The sequence below is a fragment of the Lynx canadensis genome, chromosome A1 (genome assembly GCF_007474595.2).
Source record: "Lynx canadensis isolate LIC74 chromosome A1, mLynCan4.pri.v2, whole genome shotgun sequence".
In the NCBI taxonomy this organism is placed as follows: domain Eukaryota; kingdom Metazoa; phylum Chordata; class Mammalia; order Carnivora; family Felidae; genus Lynx; species Lynx canadensis.
This window is the reverse complement of record NC_044303.2, coordinates 112,514,087-112,534,393: the sequence shown is the minus strand read 5'-3', so window position 1 is coordinate 112,534,393 and position 20,307 is coordinate 112,514,087. Positions and strand designations below refer to the sequence as shown.

Genomic DNA, 20,307 nt, shown 5'->3' with positions numbered 1-20,307 from the left:
ATGAGTAGGTTGATTTATCATTGTGGAAACTTTTCACGAATTTTTGCTTAAATCCTTTTGGAATTCCAGTGAGAAGATTCCATTCTTACTACAGATGTACTAATGGAAAATGTAATTAACTGAACTTTACTAATGGAGAAGTAGCTGCATTTGTATGCTAGGACATATACATACAAATGTTCATAATATAACTATTTGTCATGGCAAAACCTGAACAACTCACATCCCCATGGGCAGCTGATATGAACAAATGAACTGCGTGATTTAGCACAGAATGGAATAGTGTCTAGCAGTCATAATAAATGAGCCTCGGATAGACATGACAAAATGGATGAATCACAACAATATAATTTTGAGTAAAAAGAAGTACTTAAGGTTACATACAATATGATACTCTTTTTAGAAAGTCAAAATAATTAAAACCAAAACATAATTTTTAGGAACACATACAAGTGTGGTAAGAATATACAAAAAGGAAATCAAGCAAATAATGAAGACTAATTATCTCAGAAGTGAATAAGGGAAACCACACAGAAAAATTTAAGTTCTTGTTATGTCATTGTTGTCACTTTAGAGCTGGGGGGTGATTTCATGAGTATTTATTATGATATGTTATACTGTTATACTGGTAACAAGACGTGAAGGTGGGTGGTCAAGAAGAACGAGTTAATGAAGACTCTCAGTTCAGAGTCTCTACTACACAACTGGTTTATCCTCATATCCAGGTAGATATTATTCTCTACCGTATCATGACACTTCATACAAGGGTAACAAGAGTTTGATTCTTAGTTAAAACAAAACCTATAACCAACACTCTCTGGTTTGATCATCTACCTTATTGATCCCTTATGGCCAAATAACTTTAGGTTGTTTCCGGAAATTAAATTTGCTTTCAAAGGACAAAGACTGTGTTCCCACTGAGAACACAAAATAGACAACAGCATGGAGACTTCAAAGACAGTTTTTAAAGGAGCCCTAAAATGTTTGAACAATAAATAATCAACCTTCCTAAGCGATTGTTTAAAAGACCAAACTCATTGCCCGGAACTGAGAGCTTCCCCAAGAATGCTGCCTTCTGCCTAGAACTGGATAAGCACTCTCATATCTGTTGAATGGAAATGCAAACTTAAGACCCAAGGATTACTCTTATGAAGAACCAGAATACAGCGCCCTCTGGTGCATCAGAGGGTTTTGTTTTTTAATTTCCTTTTCCTTTTAGATCTGGGTGTCAACATCTTCAAAGTATTGTTAAGGTTCAAATGATAGGAAAGTGATAGTACTAAATAACTTATTTTTCCTTTGGGAAATGATAGCAAAGTATACTTCAAAAATTGTGTCAGGTTTGATGACTAAATTAGTAACGGAAACAAAATTACTTTTTACTTACAAAATGTTCTGAGTTTTCTGCAGGAAGGTAATTTAATGGAAGGACAAGATAAGTGGCCATTTTAATCTAGAATCCTCTAATCTTAAGTAAACAGTACTTTTCATAGACTTCCAAAGTAAATGGAGACATCTTCATTAGACAAAGCATCAAAAATACTCTGTATTTTCTTGTCTTGATTTTGGCTATCCTAAAAATGTTTGCTATTCAATTTATAAAGCCAATAAAAGACCAACCAGGGTCATGTAATTGAGCTGATCAATTTTGCTGAGTTGTCTTTGTAAGGGTTATTTTATTGCCTAGTTCACTACGTCTGACTATTGGGTCCCTAAAAACCACCAATTAGAGCAGCAACTGTAAAAGAGGCCACTGGTACTCATTATCGCTCTGCGTTAGTAGGTAACAGGGAGAAACTCCATCTTGATCTCCCTTCTTTAGTCCCTCTCTTTGCTCTCTGGTGAAACCACCACTGGCATCCCACCACCTTACCATTCAGGTATATATACTCCTCCCTGACTCCTCCACCATGTCATGTTAGAGTAATACCCGATGAGACCGAAAGTTTACCTCTTCACTATTTCCACCATTACTCTGATCTTCAACCAGCCCGTCCCTCCATCTTGGTTATCCTATTTCCTTTATGTTTGTCCCGTTATCCTAACCAGACTTTGAGTGCCTTCTTATATGCCGCTTCTGTAGTCTCCTGGAATCTTAAGGTATAAAGGACATGCTCCACAATAGTAACAACTGTCTTTAAGAAACTGGTTTTATTTTTTAACCAGTATATGAGCTCCACTCCCACTTACTGAGGGTATACTAATGTACCACACACCAGTCTGAGAGTCTCAAACACAAAAGTAAATGAGGTAAGATGCCCGCTCTTACACAGCTTGCCCTGAGAAAGAACACGGGGGCAGGGCTGAGAATGCTTGCACAAATACAAGCTCTAAAAAAGGCAGATCTAAAATATGCTCTTTTTAAAAAAACTACCACGTACAAACCACAATGTATTCTATTCTAATTTCTTTAACAGGTGAGAATATTTAAAATTTTTTCCTAATTAAAAAATGTTCAGAACTGTAAAGTAATAAACATTTCTTTTTTCTTTTTACTTTAAGTTTAGATGAAGCAACTTTTTAAGTTGCTTTCTGGGAAAGAAACAAGATATTAAGGGAAGGCATAAGGGAACAAGTCTGGAAATGCAAGTACCTAAGTAAAATTTACTGAGAGTCTACTATTTGCTAAGTATTATGCTACATGCTAGGATGCAACAGTGAGCAAAACCCAACAGTGACCTTGCACTGATAAAGCTTACAGTGCAGTAGAATTAACAGATAATAATCATAGAAGCAAATGGCAAATTTCAATAACGCTGACTGCCACAAACAGAAGTCATAGAGTGTGGAAAGTCAGAAGCTTCCCTGAAGGAATGACATCTAAAGGAAAGATCTGAGGGAGCAAAGACAGTAATCTAAGCATAAAGAAGAACACATCCTCACGCCCTCTGACTAGAGAGTGCATGGCAGTCTTAAGGAAGTGAAAGACAATGGAGAAGGGCCAAGGGGAAGTTTGGTACAATTAGGGAGATGCCACACTATGTAGGGTCTTGTAGGTCATTTTAAGCATATATCTTCACCCTCAAGTCAATACATAACTACTAAAGAGTTTTAGTTGTGTCACTAATGAAATTAGAAGATCACTTCTGCAAAGGACCTCTGGGACAATTCTAGATACAGAGGATTAGGTCAGTAAATGCTGATTCCCTCCCAGAGACACTCTGCAAAATATACTTTCTAAAATTTTCAGAAGCATATTTAATCAATGAACAATTAGAATATTTTTATTAAATTGATCAGTATTAATTTTAATCTAATGCGCATTTTCTCTCAAGCTAATGTAATAAAGTAGAATTCAAAGTGTATTAGAAATTAGAAATGGTTTACTGAATTATAATATGATCTTATATAGTGCTAAAAATTAAGTACAATTAAGTCAGCCTCTGTAACTATACTTTTATTTTACTCTTAGTTGTTAATACTACATATCTTGTAAAACACACTAATACCAAGATAAAAGTAATTAAAGCAATATAAAGTTATAAACATCATAATTTAGGGATCCGAAGCTCAATATTATAAATTTATTTAGCAAGCTAAAATATCCCTTCGAGGAAGGCTGAGGAACTCATCTACAAACCATTGATAGCGTTTAGCATATCAGCTACCTAATCCACAATACAGGATCTAAGCCCTGTTTATGGATATTTCTCGCTCTTAAAATTTCTCCTACTTTTTTTTCAAATGTTTTTTGCTGCAATCCATTAGGACAGTTTGCAAATGTTAATATACCTTACCTAAAATATTTCAACAATGCATCTTAAAATTTACATTTGCATAGACAGAAAGAAGCTTATCTTACCAATAAAAAAAAAATTAAGAATCTTTGGTAGCTAATTACCAGATAGGCAGGACATCAGGGAACCATATTCTTCCCAAGTATTTGGAGACTTCAGTGTGAATTTCATCTAGGTTATAATTACCATCAGGGATCAAAACGTCTTCCATTATGGAGAGGTGGGTCAGCCTTTTCCCACACCGTCTTACAAAATCAACGAATGCACTGCAACTCACTTCACATTCACTGAGGCCCAAGGCTGTTAAGTTTTTACAGCATTCAGCAATGCAAATAAGTTCATCGTCAAGAGTCTGAAGACCATTAGCACATACCACTAACTCAATTAGTCGTGGACAGTTAAGACCTATCCGGCCTAGAGCTGCTTTGCTTACCGAACGACCAAAATAAAGGTTAGTAACAGGGGTTTCTTCTCTGAAGAATGCCTCAAATTCTTCTTCATATAAAAAGAAATACATAACAACATTAACTCCAGGGGAGTGTTTAATAAGTGCATCCCAACTTTGTTTTTTAATAGTGTGAAATTCAACCTGTCCAGGATTTTCACTCACAACATCAATTCGAAGATGTTCAAGGCGAACATGAGTTTCACTTGAAAGGGCTAGGAGAAGTTCATCACTTAGAATGTAATAATTCAATGCCAATTCTCTAAGGCCTTGACAATGGTCAGCTATACAAAGGATTCCTGCAGGAAACAGGGAAAAACTTTTAAGAACCAAGAATTACTGATACTAACACAACATTTCATAAATCTAAATTTGACATTATTCATTATTTGCCAAAATAGACATGAAATGATTTCTGAGATGGATGCCAAGATACAGGCATACAATTATATGTAGTAATAAAAAATATATGTATAATAAAATATACCTATGACTAAAATACTTTTAGATGCAATTTAAACTATGCCTAGTTTACAGATTAAGACTTCTTTTGAAAAAATATTACTTTTTCAATTGTTTCATAAGCATGTAGTTTTCAGTATGAAATTACATTACTATTAGTATAATAAAAAAACATCAAAAACGCTTAAAAAGATATAGTGTACCATCAGATGAAACATGAGGACAGCTACTCATTTTTAGGAGTCTTAGAGTGTCACTATTATTGGCCACGAGAATCTTCAGTGAAGGATCATCCACTGGTGTATCTTCAATTTTGATCGATGATAATGATTTTGAGTTGACAAAAACAACTGTAAGTGCTGACACAAAATGAGACTTGCGCGGCAATAAGGAAAGAATTGTGGAAACATTATTTAAACATCTAGAGCTTCAAGCAAATAGGCCATTAAAATTACTTATATCAACACTTACTAACAAAAACACAGTGAAAGCAATCAACATATTAGTGTTTTTCATGACACCATTAGTCAGTAGAAGACAAAGTATACTTTCATACTTTTACAATTGAAAAATGGAATGGCAAGAAAGGAAGAATGTTTCCAAAATTTCATACACACATCTTCCAATTATGTTCCATCTTAAGAATGTGATTGCCAATATTAAAAGGATATAATTATATTTATTTCCTAGAAGAGGGGCTAGCAACTTATGATCTGCTGGCCAAATCCAACCTAGTATGCTACTGTATGTCTCTTGAGTTCAGAATGGTTTTTATATTTTTAAGCGGCTGAAAAAAGTTTTGTAAAGAATAATATTTTGTGACATGTGGAAATTATATGAAACTTCCAGTGCTCACAATTAAAGTGTGGCTGGCACACAGCTGTGCTCCTTCACTTACATGCTGTCCGTGTCTGCTTTCACACTACCATGCTGGAGATGAGTAGCTGCAGAACTACAGCCTGTGGAGCCTAAACTACTGACTGTCTGAATCTTTTCAACCCCTGCCATAGAATAAACAAAATTTTCATCTGTTTTATTCACTCCTGTATTTCTAGTACCTAAAATAATATCTGGCACATAGTAGGAGATCAATAAATATTTGTTGATGAATGAGTAAATAAATAAATAAATAAATAATCTTATTCTTTAGTGATATGCCTTTTGTAGAAAATTAAATAAAGACTCCAAAAAGTGCATACAATTTCAAAATTTTTGACAGATAGTCTGAAAACCAAATCCATGCATGATCATTTTCCCTTTTTCAAAGTCTATCCAGATTCTGCCAAAGGTTCTATTACTCCTATTAGAACGACCAAATTGGAGAGGCCACTGGGTAGCTCAGTTGGTTAAGCAACAGGCTTTGGACTTTGGCTCAGGTCATGATCTCATAGCTGGTGAGTTTGAGCACCAGTCAGGCATGTCAGGCTCTCTGCTGAGAACTCAGAGCCTCGAGCCTGCTTCAGATTCTTTGTCTCTCTCTCTCTGTCCCTCCCCCGCTTGTGCTCTGTCTCTCTCAAAAATAAATAAACATTACAAAAATTTTTTAAAAAATAATGACCAAATTGGTTATGTCTCAGTTCATTTATAATCAAGCACACTGGTTTTTACTAATTGTAAATGGATGTATATAAATTTTTAAATGGTGGATAGCTAGATCTCTTTACCAAATTTTATTGTGCCAAAAATTATTAGAGAAATACATCACGTTTTCTTTAAGAAATTTAAGGTTTACTTTCCCTTTCATCAACTCTCAATGGACCCTTATGGTCCTGAAGGATGTTTTTAAGCATTGGAGTACACACTTCATTATCGTATCCATATATTCCTTCAGCACCCTCTACGCCTATGCCTAACAAAATACTGTCCTTGTATTTTATATTTCCTCAGTTTACAAGTGAAAAAAATTGACACTCAAGAGAGATACACAACTTTACCGGAAGCCACTCAACTCATTTAACTGTAAAGGCAGAGCTTGAAAGGAAGTCTGCTAATCACTGTTGCCTCACCCTCGTGACTGCATCAGCTTACCCAGAAAAGAAGCTGATGTGCTGCATTTGAGACAGCTTAGAATCTAACAATTTCAGGCTAATCTGATTCCATCATTCATATACAAGGAAATAACTGTTTAGAAGTAGCAAGTTTCCATCGGATGGCTTATATTACTCTAATCCCCAAATGACCCATTTTCCCTATCTCTTAAAAAGATAAACAAGCTAGTGGAAATGCTTGAGAGCCATGACCCAGTTTATGAGAGAGAAGATGCTACTATTCCTCAGTCCTCTTCAACAGGAAGGTTTCCATTAGCCGGTTTTACTGGCACCCATAATTTAGTGTTTATTATATACCAGGCACTACTTAACTCTAGGTTTACAGTGGTAAATAAACAAAATAGAAACCTTGCCCTCAAAGAACTTATGTTTTGTTCTAGGAGAAGAGAATGAACATGCTAAATAAATAAGGTAATTTCAGGCACTGATGAATGTTATAAAGAAAATATTGACATATAGTGGAGTGTAACTGGGGGAGGGGGCACTGTTTTAGCAAAATTGGTCAAGGAATGCTTGTCTGAAGAGATGGCATCCAAGCTGAAGCCTGAATGAAGACAGTTACTACTTTATGCAGCAGAGACTGCTGACTGCTTCCTAACAACCATTCATCCCTTCTTTTTTGGTAATCCAGTCTCAATTTTTAGCTGGGCACAGTACCAGCGAGCTAAGAAATATTCCTCGTCAAACAGAAACCTGATGTGGCCCCACAGCTAAGTGCTGGCCACTGAGATACCAACAGAAGCATTATGTGGTGCTCATGGCTAGGGTCCTTGAAAAGCAGGGGGCGTACCCTTCTTCCCCCACTTCTTCCACCTGGCTGCCTAGAACAGGATGTGATGGCTGGAGCTCAGAAAGCCATCTTGGACTGTGAAAATGAAGAAAATGCCTTAAAGAAAATGGAATGCATGGAAGGGGCTCGAGATCCCAACAGCTTCACCCAGCTATGCTCATGCATAGATTTCTTTAATGTAAGAGAAATAAACTTCAGCCATGTTGTGTAAGCTACTATCGTTTTAGAGTTTCTATTTTATAGAAACCAATATCATCCTAATTGGTATAGTTCATTTAGAATTATGCTGTTCTACCTCCAACGCAGAAGCTATAGAATTACAAGAAAAACATCCACTATTGGCCATACACACTCTATATTCAAAGAAACTAAGTAAGGCACTTGAAAATCCTACGTACAACATCTGAATTTTACATTAACGATAGCTACTGTAGAAACAATTATTACAATTACAAAATATATGTAAAGAATGAAACCATGCATAAGCTATTTCAGCAAAAATACGTGCTAGTCAAGAGAAAACTGCCTCAAGTAACTCTCTGAATATAAGGAAGACACCATCTACTTTTAGTAAAAGAATCCTTTTTGCCTAGATTGAAATATTTGAGAGCTTTTGTTTATCTCACAAAAAAGCCTGGCATCTTTACCTTTGACACATTCATAAAACTTGGTTTGGCTGTCGAAATCAAGCCCAAGGTCTGGAGAGAGCAGTTTACCAGCTGAGAAAGTATATCACAGGCAGCTTCTGCTGATTCAGTACTACTGTCAACCTACAAAGACAATTTTAAATCTTAATCTCCTGAAGGTAAGTTATCAGAAAATTATTGGCAATATAACTATTTAACAGAATTCAATTGCAAAGCTGTATTTATCCCGTCAAGCTATAAAACAAATTAGTATTTTTTCTTTATACAAAAGGTCTCAGACAAAAAGTGAGAAATAGAGCTAGTGACACAGTAACTTTTTAGGTGCTCCATGCTTTCAAATCCTCTACGATGACCTGAATTTTAGTAGTACAATCCAGAGGAAGCAAAATGAAGTTTAAGTTATAGCTCAAGTTCTTTACCTCAATCTATGCAAATAACTACAGAAAAACAGGAAATTGTTCAGAATAAAAATCCTGCAAAATTCATTGACCGCTTCAATATTGGGATCTAGATCTACAAAAAAATGACATTAACAAAATACAAGTATGCAAATAACTACAGAAAAACAGGAAATTGTTCAGAATAAAAATCCTGCAAAATTTATTGACCACTTCAATACTGGGATCTAGATCTACAAAAAAAAATGACATTAACAAAATGCAAGTCGTTTCTATTTAACACTTTTCTTACCTTAAAGCTGACATACTGGAGATGGGTAGCATGCTTTTTAATGATCTGCTGAATGAGATCAGGATGTGTAGACTTAAAATATGAAGTTGCTGATTGGTTCAGTTCAAATTCAAACTTTCTCCAAAGGTCAGGAATATGAAAAACTTCATTCCATTTCCTACATACTGAAGATGCCCGGGCCCGATCTATTAAAGGAAGATACTGAAAAATGCGTAATACTACGTGGTGAGGCAAACTCCCCCAGTCTAGAAGAACAGTGTGCATGTGGGTGTGGCTGAGAGAAGAGTAGAACCCAACTTTTGGTTGTTTCACTGCTGGTGAAGACTGGACAATTTTATTCACAACAGATAAACTGTTCCTCTTCATTCTGTAAACATTAAAAATGTTAAGTGATAACACTTTCCTCATTTCCTAGACATGTGTCTTCTAATTGTACGGATTAACATTAGAAAATGAAAAACAGTTTAACAAATTTTAATAGCAATCTACTTTCATGCATTGATAGGTACTGTGACATGCTAGGGATATAGAGATAAGAGGGAACTTGCTCTCAAAGAGCTATGGTTAAGTCGTGAAATAGCATGAGAAATGCCATCCCTGAAATTGGGACAAGTCGCACTGGAAGAATAAAGCAATGGTATGTGATTGAGTTTGTGAATGGGAGGGAGTGGTTGGGAAGGCTTCTAAAAGGAAACGTTTATGGAAGCAGTGTGTGTCCCAGGCTCCTTCCTGGTCAATTACTGTACTCTTACTAACTTCTACAGAGAAGAAAGCATCACAGTGCAATTGTGCTAACAACTCCTGGGGGTTCTGAAAGACAGTAAAACATAATCAAAAGCATAGGCCTGGAAAAGTCCCAGCCGGGCCATTTACAAACATGCAATCTTGTCTGAGCAAATTTAAGCCTCAGTTTCCTCATCTGAAGAGCAGGGAGAATAGCAGTACCTCATCTCATAAGCTTGTTGTGAAGATTAGAGTACTCTAAGTACTGGAACATAGTAAAGGCTTAATCATTGTTGCAGTCATTGTTGTTATATTAAATTGTCCAGTGCCTTCTTCTGAACTAATTTCATTTCTTAAATTGAAGCACAATTTTCAGGTGACACCCAGGACAAAGGAGCTCTACTGAAGCTGGACACACCAGGGACAGAGCCTTGTAAGCAATGCACCTGATGCTCAATAGCAAAGGAATGAGTAGTCTTCTCCAACAAAAAGACATGATGAATCTCCAGGTATTAGCCAGCTTGAGACACAACTAAGTTCCAGCAAATTTCAGGTCCAGATACACCCAAGTATATAGGGTTATCTTGTGTGTACATTCTACATAAGAATCCAAAGTGTTTAAGCACACAATTATTTCAGAGGCAAAATAATGCTAAGAGTGGTTCTGAACTTTATTTAACCCTCTTTTCATCCCTGAACATTAGAAATATATATATCTCTGTATGATGTGAAACATTTCTTAATTACAGGAGAAGGTTGGATCCCAAAAGCGGGACAGACCTATTAAGTTGCTACAAAAATGAAATGTCATCTTTAGGGTTTGGAAAACTAAAATGAAAAGCAAAAATAGTTGCAAAGCTATATCTCAAGAGCTACCACACACATTTTAGTATGAATCAACCAGTTATGCGCATGACTGAGAAACGGTCCAGTGACATAACATAAGATATATGAAACTGCTGACATCAATAATTCAAAGCTTATTCAAAATACGCTTATTTTTGTTTTCTTTTTCCAAAATACACTTATTTTGAAAGGGCAGACCTACTCTTTAATTTTAATGCCCTAAAATGAAATCCAATGGCCCAAGTAAGGTAAAAGAATGTACAGTGGATCCTAAATTGAGAGCACATTTATAAACATTTTGCCTGTACGTGTTTTATTCGGTAAGCTTACAGAATGTATTGTTAAAATCTTACAAGTTATCACCAACAAAGTTGTCGCTAATATAATCCCTCACTGGAAAAGCAGTGAAACCGAAAGTCAAATGAAAATTTCATCTAAGTACCAGGTTAGAAAACTGCCTTGCAGTTGTAAACAAAGGGATTGTGCTACACATTAAATCTGATTCTACATAACATGGATTGTTTTGTTTTTTCAGTAAAATATTAAATTGCCAATTCACTGATAAAATCACCAGAAATAACAGATATTAGATGAATACCGGTAATTCTGTTAAAAATAACATTTCATTTCCCTTTTCCTTGTGTACATTTATTTTCAGAGTATAAAGCTCATCCACAAAGTTGGGGGTTTTTTTGTTTTTTTTTTAAGTAGGCTTCATACCCAGCATGGGGCCCAACACAGGGCCTGAATTCAGGACCCTGAGATCAAGACCTAAGCTGAGATCAAGAGTTGGACGTTTAAGTGAATGAGCCACCCAGTGCCCCCACAAATCATAAATTTTATACAATCTAGTTCCAGGGAGCAACATTAAAATATATGTTAGAAGGCAAGACAAATTAATCTTTATTAGCTTGAAAACCATGACATAAAAATTCTAACCTAAACATACATGATCATTGAAAAGAATTGGTGATTTCTCTTTCAAACTCCAACTTTCTTACCTAAAGGAGGCTTCCAAGTTACAGTTCACTCTGAACGAACCACATGAAGTAACAGCTGCCATGGGGTACTCACCAACATCCATGTGATTTCACTTCCTAGCTTGGCAAAATACCACAAAAATACATTCATCAGAATATATAAGGAAAAATCCAGTAATTCGTATGCTTAGGATATTTAGATACGATCGCATTACGTTGAAGGATTTTGTTTAGCAATTATTGATTCCCAAACAATTATTTTCTACTTGGCAGGAAACCAGTCCATAAAAACAACTCGGCTGGTTAGCGGGAACGTCACCACTCAAAATTAGACTGGGGGTTCTACTCAGAAGGCTGCGATCAATCAGAGAGTTCTGAAAATTCATATTTTAATGAGCATGTATGGAGAGATATTACAGAAAGTTTAAGTAGTCCAAGATTTTATGTAGTTGCTTATGGGCTGTGTTAAATCTTTCAGTTCCAGTTTTTAGGAGCACATAATGCCACTAGAGTAATGATAAATAAGAAGACATACATTTTTATCAAATATCATTTGACTAGTCTCCTATTAACACATACTTTTGTGGTCTTTTAAGTTTTTCACTGATGATAGATATAACTGATTCATTCATAATCGATTCATTCCTAACATCTTTGAGGTCTGACCAATTTTAGGCACAGTGACCTACCAGAGTTAGAGGCATTCTATGCACATAAAAGAAAACAGTAACAGGTCTACATCGGGATAAAATTCACTGCCTTGGCATCATGAATAAATGTCGTAAAGTAAAAAATAAATAAATAAATGCGTTCTTACTACTTTCATAAGCCAAATTCAACTATACAGAGGAGGTGGTGGGGGGCAATCTATTAATCCACTAAAAATTTCTAATAGCTGCTATCTACTACCTGCCAGCTCTCAATTTCTCTCTGAATCCAACTCCTAACACAGAGCTTTGGAGCACAGATAGGGAAAATGTATTTGAGTTTAACATCCACAATTTCATTTCCCCACCACTACCCGTTGTTCTACTCCTATCCGAACTACTATTTACAAGCTAATGGCAAGGCTGGTTCTCCCACTTTGTATTCCACTCCGGAAGTAGGCAGAAAGGAGCTACTGGCACATTTTCAAAGGAATATCACAAATAAGGGAAAGGTAAATGACCTGTAGTCCCCTCATCAGATGTCACACAATTTTATTTACTGCAGAAGATTTTCTACTGAGGTATCAAGTTGACTAATTCTGTGTTTGCAGGCCGTTGTGTATGCTGGAGAATACAGCAGTAATCTAGCAAGGGTACTACAACAGTGAATTACTATCTAAAACCCCTAAGAAGATGGTAAGTAAGTACCTATCACTGATCAATTCACTGGAGTCTTCAGAATCAGATGAACTACTTCCCTGGGTACTGAGGACACTTGTTTGCTGTTTCAGAGTGACTACCTGGAATTGTGAGCCACAGAAGAACATGAAATCAGACTCCCCATCAAGTGATAAACCAAACTTCCAAAAAAGGATAGCTTGACACTGATCTTCAGTGCAAGTCTAGAGTTTGAAAAGATTTATTAGCATTCAGCAAAGAATGTAACAATGACTCAAAATCCACTTAGTGGCCTAATCACCCTAACCCAATTTCCTTTTTTGTTATCTTTACTAATTTGGCGGAACAGGTGAACATGTGAATTGGATCCTCCAAGAGTATTTAAGAAATCTCCGACAGTATTCTTGAGAAGAACATTCTCAAAGACATTAAATGAACATCTTGAAGCCAATCTGGTGGCAGCAATGGAAACAACTATCTTTTGCATCATCACTTCTTCCAGAATTGGTTAAATGAATACACAGGAAGTATTTTAGAAAGTTTCAAGTTTTCAGTCATCACAATGCTAGAAATATTGTGTGAATATTACAGATAATAGAAGATTCAAAACTACCTAAAACCCTAGACAAAGTTGTTGGAAGCAGCAACATGAAAATGAACAGAAATTATTATCAAATGTCCTTTATTTAAGCTGCTTTCTAAAACAGCAAACTAGAAATCTCATTGCTGCTACCACAGATTAAAAGGCATCTGCTAAGGGGTCTGAAATCCTAATCATGGGTGCAATGACAAGGAAGGTGGGGCCTGGACAGATGGGCTGAAGATCAGCTTTAAAACACATAGCTTTCTTTTTTTGTTTATTTATTGTTTTAATGTTTATTTGGTTTTGGGGGGGGGGGAGGAGCAGAGGGAGAGGGAGACACAGAATGGGAAGCAGGCTCCAGACTCTGTCTGAGCTGTCAGCACACAGAACCTGATAGTGGGGCTCAAACCCACATAGTGAGATCATGACCTGAGATGAAGTCAGATGCTTAACCGACTGAGCCACCCAGGCACCCCAAAAAACACATGGCTTTCTAATGGAAGAGTCAATTATGCTAAGGGCCAACATTTCTTCCCCAGAGTTTATCATCCAGGTAGAAAACAAAACATAATTTTTTTAGAAATATTGTAAAAAATATTTAGTCTTTGCAATCCACATGACCTCAGCTGCCTTCTAAATCTAAAAACTGCAATTTCAAAAAAATATGAAAATCAATTACAGTATCATCGAGGGTTCAATAAGACAAAAAGAAGTATTATGTCAAATAAAATCTTTCCTAAAGCAGTGATTCCAGCATTTTGGTGTTCTCACCACTGATTTAGCAATTTTTTATACTCTCTCAAAAGTCTCTCTGTGCCCTTCAGATATGCTTATTGAAAAAAACTTTAAATTTTAAAATAGGCATGTTTCCTTTTAATGACTCATAGGAAAAATGAAATTTTCAAAATAAGTGTAGATTGAAAACACCTTTTGAGATGCAAGGAGAGGGTTATATAGAACCTGAACTGGGCAATCTGTTAGAATCCCTGGATGGAGGAGGAAGGTCTGTGTAAGCTTTTTACTCTCCTTCCCCATCCCCAACCTCTCCAGCCAGACTCTGAAAGAGAAAAGGCAGGCCAGGTCCCAGACCAGGAGAAGCCTTCGGAACTGGGGAGGGTCCAGGACCTAACAGTTAACACAAAGGATTCAAGAAAGCATTTTGCAACATTTTTTTTTTTTTTTTTTTTTTTTTTTTTTTTTTTTTTTTTTTTTTTTTTTCTGAGAAAATCCTCCTAATCCATTCAACTTCACATTTTGGGAAAAGTTTCCGGGCACACGGGCCAAGACAAAACGAGTTCCCTTTGAGTGCAGAATGTCCCAAGTCGCGGGAAAGGTCTAAGTCTACCTCTGTCTCGGACATCTCTTTATGGCAAATATAAACTCCGCCGCTACCCTCCCGGAACCCACCCCCCTCCCCCCCCACCCCCGGCAGTCGCGCAAAAGCGACCACGCGGACCCGTGACCACTGCGCATTTTCCTCAACTACCGTAAAAACAATACCCCCGAGTGCGCGCCCGACGGCCGCGGGAGGCTGTGGACGGCCCTCTCAAAGCTTACCCTCCACAGAGGAAGAAAATTACGGAGTTCGCGCACGCGGGTCCTGCGCAGGGCCCTGTGGAAAGACACACACGTGAGAAGCGAACCACCCGAGGCTGTAAAACCCGCCAGACGACCCCACCTCGGGGCAAATCAAATGCCGGGTTTGCGAGGCGGCTGGGGGCCTGGATCCGGGGTGCGGCCGCTCCTCGGGGCTCCCGCCACCCCCCAGCCTCGGGCGACCCCCGCGGGGATGCCAGGTCACGCCTCCTCATGCCCGGAATAAAGCGCGGGGACCGCCGGCGCCTCCGGGTCTCCAGCCGCGGGAGGCAGGACCCGGCCTCCGGCCCGCGGCTCCTTCTAAGCCGGAGGAGGCGCACTCCTCGAAGACCACCGCGACCCCCACAAGGAAATGCTACCTTCACGCACGTAACCTCGGGGCTGGCAGCACGCGCGACTCGGCGGCGTCCCCGGGCCGTGCTGCTCGACAGGACCCGCCCACCCCGACGGCGCTCCGGTGTCCCTCCCCCACCCAGAGCTGGCGGCTCCGGGTAGCGGACCGAGACCCCTGAAGCAGCCGGTGTCCTCCACCCTAGCCCCGCCCAGGCCCCGCGTCCGCCCCTCCTAGCATGCGCCCAGCCCCGCCTTTCTCGAGAGGGGGACGCGCGCGAGTGCGCACCTGCTCCGCGATCCCCGGGGCGCCTCCCTAGGCGATGAGTGGGAGGTCGTCTGCCTGCTGCTCTTTAGCTACACCTCTGTGACCACCTACGCCGTAAAACTGACGCCCAACCAAATAGTTCCAGTTTCTAGAAAAAAACCTCCCAGAAAAGAGCACACCTTTATTAATATACAAATACCTGAAACTTAAAATATCAAAAGTGGTAACCGCTGGGTGTTAAATATGTGTTTATTACCTCCCTGTCCTATGCCACGTCTCATTCCCTGGGGCTAACCACTGCAATCCTTCATTGTGTAAACTACCTGAGCTTCAATACATACACCAAAAAAGGACACAGAGGTGAGGATTTTATTACTTTTTCTTAATCATTAGTTGTTTTTTGTGTTTAAGTCTGAGGTCAGACTATACATAATATTCTGGAACTTCCATTGTTGCTTATCATGGACATAGTTCCAAATTGACACAAATTGTTTCCCCAGATTTTTTTTCCAACAGCTTTATTGAGGTGTAATGGACAAACCACATATACTTAAAGCATGGAATCTGGTAAGTTTTGACATCCTTGAAACAATCACTACAATCAAGATAATGAATACATGCATGTCTTCCAAAAGTTTCTTTATGCCTCTCTGTAATCCCTTCTTCATCTCCTCCCCCATCAGCTTTCTGACACTATACATTAGTTTGCATTTTCTCAAATTTCTCAAAAATCATTTCTCAAAAAATCATTTCTCAAATGATTTCTCAAATCGAATCATAGAGTATGTACTTATTTTTACCTGGCTGTTTTCACTCAGCATAATTGTATTGAGACTTATCCATGTTACTGGATGTATCATAGGTAATTTTTCTTTTTGTTGCTGAGTAGTATTCCACTGTGTGGGTATACCACAATCTGGGTATCCATTCACCTGAAGATGGATATTTGGATTATTTCTAGTTTGTGACTGTTACAAAACAAAGCTTCTGTGAGCATTATTGTACATATTTTTGTATACGGTTATGCTTTCATTTCTCTTCGGTAAATACCCAGGAGTGGAATAGCTGCGCTGTATATAAGGCATATGTTAATCTTCTAAAGACTGGCAGTATGTTTTCCAAGGAGGCTATTTTACATTCCTGCCTACAGTTTATTGGAGATCTAGTTCTATTACATCCAAACCCCCACTTAAAAAAATTTTTTTTAATGTTTATTCATTTTTGAGAGAGAGAAAAGCGGGGAAGGGCAGAGAGAGAGGGAGACACAGAATCTGAAGCAGACTCCAAGCTCTGAGCCTGTCATAGGGCTCCAACTCATGCATCGTGACATCTTGACCTGAGAGGAAGTCAGATGCTCAACTGACTGAGCCACCCAGGCCACCCAATGTTGATTTTTTCATGTAGTTATTTACTATCTTTACATTTCCTTTGGTGAAGAGTTTATTCAAATCTTTTGCCTAATTTTAATATGTTTTCTCATTATTGAGTTTGGAAAATTGTTTATATATTCTAGGTACAACTCCTCTATCAGATATATGACTGTTAGAAGCTAGGGGAGGGACTAGAAAGTATTGCCCAAACCAAGAATGCATTTTGAGACTGAAAAATGAAGGAGGCCGCACCATACAGTTAACACAGAGGTTTTTTTCAGGGTAACTTACAGACAAGGAAGATCTGCTGGGCAACAGTCCAGCTGTGCAATTATTCTCCATAAAGTCTGGACTGTAGACCTTAATCTACAGATTTTATAGTGCAAGGGAACTGGCAGAAGGGCACTGTAGTGTGATAGAAGGGTTCATGTGTATTTCAGGGGGTTTATGTGCATTTAATGGGCATCAAAAATTCTATTAGATCTCGTGGCACCATCTGTATGACAGGAAGGGGAGACACTATCTCCAACAAATTGAGGAAAGGGAGAGACAAATTCAAGGAGAGCCAAAGCAAGCTTCCCCCCCATCCTGGCCTTGGTGGGCATTTCTAAGGTAAGTATATTAATCTCCAAGGGGTCCCAGAACATGAAGCCCAACAGTTGGGGGAGAGAGAAGTCATCAATGGGACATGAACAAACAAATAGAGCACTAAAGGTGGAGTTAATACTGCTGACTCTCTTACATAGGACTTATAACTACTTTTCTTCCCAGTCTGTGGCTTGACTTTTTCCTCTTCTTTTGAAGAGCATAAGTTTTAATTTTGATAAAGTTCAGTTTATCAGTTTGTTCTTTTATGGCTCATGATGTCAAAACTAAGAAATCTTTTCCTAAGCCAAATTCACAAAGATTTTCTCCTAAACTTGGTCTGCGAGTGTTCCTCAAGATGAGCAAACATTCAGGGACACCTGGGTGGCTCAGTCGGTTGAGCTTCTGACTTCGGCTCAGGTCACGATCTCACAGTTCGTGGGTTCGAGCCCCGCATCGGGCTCTGTGCTGAACGCTTGCTCAGAGCCTGGAAGCTGCTTCAGATTCTGTGTCTCCTCTCTCTGCCCCTCCCCCGCTCACACTTTGTCTCACTCTTTCTCAAAAATAAATAAATGTAAAAAAATTTTTTTCTAAATAAAAAGAAAGATGAGCAAACATTTCTAATAAAATTTTACTTGATAAACAAGGGATGTCTTGCAATACCAGCGGTATGTGATCCCAAATGTCACATGATCACAACTGAGCCAATAGTTCTTGAAATTCACTTTGATATACACATGCTTTGGATGACAAGGATGTTTGGGGCAGGAATTATGCTCATAAACCAAGGTTTTACTGTACTTCATTTCAAACTAAGGAGCACAGAATTATTCTAGGAATAATTTTTTTTTTTTTTTTAAACAGCAGTTTTGTGTAGTAATTTTGTCACGCTTTGAGCAGATAGTGATTCTGGCAGTGGGAATCAGTATAGTCTAGGTTATTCTGCAGGAACAAACAACTGCAAATCACAGGGATTTAACACCACAGAGGTTTAATTCTCAGTAATACGACATTTCTTTCACAATTCAGCTGAAAGCTCTGGACCCTGTTGTCTTCTTTCCAGGATCAAGGAGGATGGAGTGGTTAGTACCTAGTAAGTTGTCATTTTGTCACAAAGGGAAAGAGAGAGTGGGATGAATATACTGCAATTTCTGCTTCTAACCGTATGTCAATTCCACTCTTATTGGCAAAAGCTAGTCAAAATGGCCATGCCTACCTTTAAGTGGGTAAGAAAATGTAACCTTACCACATGCCTAGGAAGGAGAAACCTGTAATGTTTGGGAACAGCCAGAATGACTGTCACATTGGTAAAAATGTGCAACCCAAATCTCACCAAAAATATTCTCATGTATAAAAAGATATCTCATTTTGGGGAGTTTTATAATGTTTGGGGAGGGGTTCGGGTGCCTGGGTGGCTCAGTGGGTTGGGCATCTGACTTTGGCTCAGGTCATGATCTTGCACTCCGTGAGTTCAAGTTCCATGTCGGGCTCTGCACTGACAGCTCGGAGCCTGAAGCCTGCTTCAGATTCTGTCTCCCTCTCTCTGCCCCTACCCCGCTTGCACTCTCTCTCTCAAAAAAAAAAAAAAAAAAAAAAAAAAAAAAATTAAAAAAAATTTTTAAGTTTGGGGAGGGGTAGTTCCTAAGACAGCAGTCACTCCTGATACCAACAGTAGATATCAGGGCTCTCCAAGACCACCCTGCTTCTGACACCAGTTACAAGCTCAGGGGTCCCCAAGACCACCCTCAGACTGAAAACTCAATATATTCAATATAAGGACTAACACAAATCAGTGAAAGCTGTTACACTGTTATGATTTATTACAACGAAAGGCTACAGATTAAAGTCAATGAAGGAAAGAGATGCATGGGGCAGAATCCAGGAGAGTTCCAGATGTGAGCTACCAGTTGTCATTTCCTGGTGGAGTCATGGACTGTACTGACTTCCCCGGGCAACAATGTATGACGATATGCATGGAGTACTGCCAGGCAGGGAAGCTCACCTGAGCCTTATTGTCCACAGATTTTACTGGGGCTGGGTCACGTAGACATGGTTGACTGTGTGGCTGACCTTTATTTAGTCCATAGCCCCTCCAGATGTTGAGATGAGACCTCCCGGCCCAAAGCCCTCACCACAAATCACATTGTTAGACTATTTGGTGTGGCCCAAAGCTCCAGATACACAAAGATACTCTTATCAGGCCGAACATTCCATAGGAGCTGAGGATAAAGACCAGGCCTCTCTTTCGGTAAGGATAATTCTTAACTACACAGAGTTAAATCATATTAGATTAAACATGATTTCAGAACTCTGCAATGAAATTGCCTATGTACCCCATTGGGAAGAAAAATGCATTTGAATTATGTCAGTAATATTTGCTACCTAATAAAAAGTCTTTATTTTTGACAATGTGACAGGGAAAAAATGCCTAATTTAATTAATTTGTCCACTTTGCAGAGAAAAATTCAGATACATTTCCCACTTTTTTCCTCTCACACATTGCCAAACACAATACCTACATAAAAAGATACTTGCTTTGTTATGCCTGAGTGGCTCAGTCAGTCAAGCATCTGACTTCAGCTCAGGTCATGATCTCACGGTTAGTGTGTTCAAGCCCTGTGTCGGGCTCTGTGCTGATAGCACAGAGCCTGCTTCAGATCCTCTCTCTGCCCCTCCTCTGCTTGCTCGTTCTCTCTCTCTCAAAAATAAATAAACATTAAAAGAAAATGAGATTTGCTTTGTTACAGTTTGTCTCAGTTGAATACATTTAAACATGCTCTGAAGATCCATCCTGCCTTTCTTTTAAGAATTCGGATTTTCAATATTTAAAAAGATAATCTATTTTCTAGATATTCTAAATATTTTCTAAAGATTCAGCTTTC

At 38.5% G+C, this 20,307-nt stretch overlaps 1 protein-coding gene across 1 annotated transcript; it reads right to left on the bottom strand.

Moving 5' to 3' along the window:
* Positions 1-3,413: 3,413 nt before the first annotated feature.
* LOC115516179 (F-box/LRR-repeat protein 21) lies at positions 3,414-14,891 on the bottom strand. Its single transcript, XM_032592896.1, has 6 exons — positions 14,834-14,891; positions 11,390-11,485; positions 8,820-9,186; positions 8,130-8,252; positions 4,848-5,019; positions 3,414-4,481 (listed from the first exon to the last, which is right to left on the bottom strand). Exons 2-6 carry the CDS (start codon positions 11,470-11,472, stop codon positions 3,838-3,840), a joined length of 1,389 nt encoding a protein of 462 aa, XP_032448787.1. The 5' UTR covers positions 11,473-11,485; positions 14,834-14,891; the 3' UTR covers positions 3,414-3,837.
* Positions 14,892-20,307: the final 5,416 nt, after the last annotated feature.

Excerpts from the sequence above, each read along its gene's own strand:
- LOC115516179 (XM_032592896.1), bottom strand. The coding sequence starts at position 11,472 with ATGGATGTTGGTGAGTACCCCATGGCAGCTGTTACTTCATGTGGTTCG. Across the intron at positions 9,187-11,389 it reads AACTTGGAAGCCTCCTTTAG|AATGAAGAGGAACAGTTTAT; the intron begins GTAAGAAAGTTG and ends TAATGTTTACAG. Across the intron at positions 4,482-4,847 it reads TCCTCATGTTTCATCTGATG|GAATCCTTTGTATAGCTGAC; the intron begins GTACACTATATC and ends TGTTTCCTGCAG.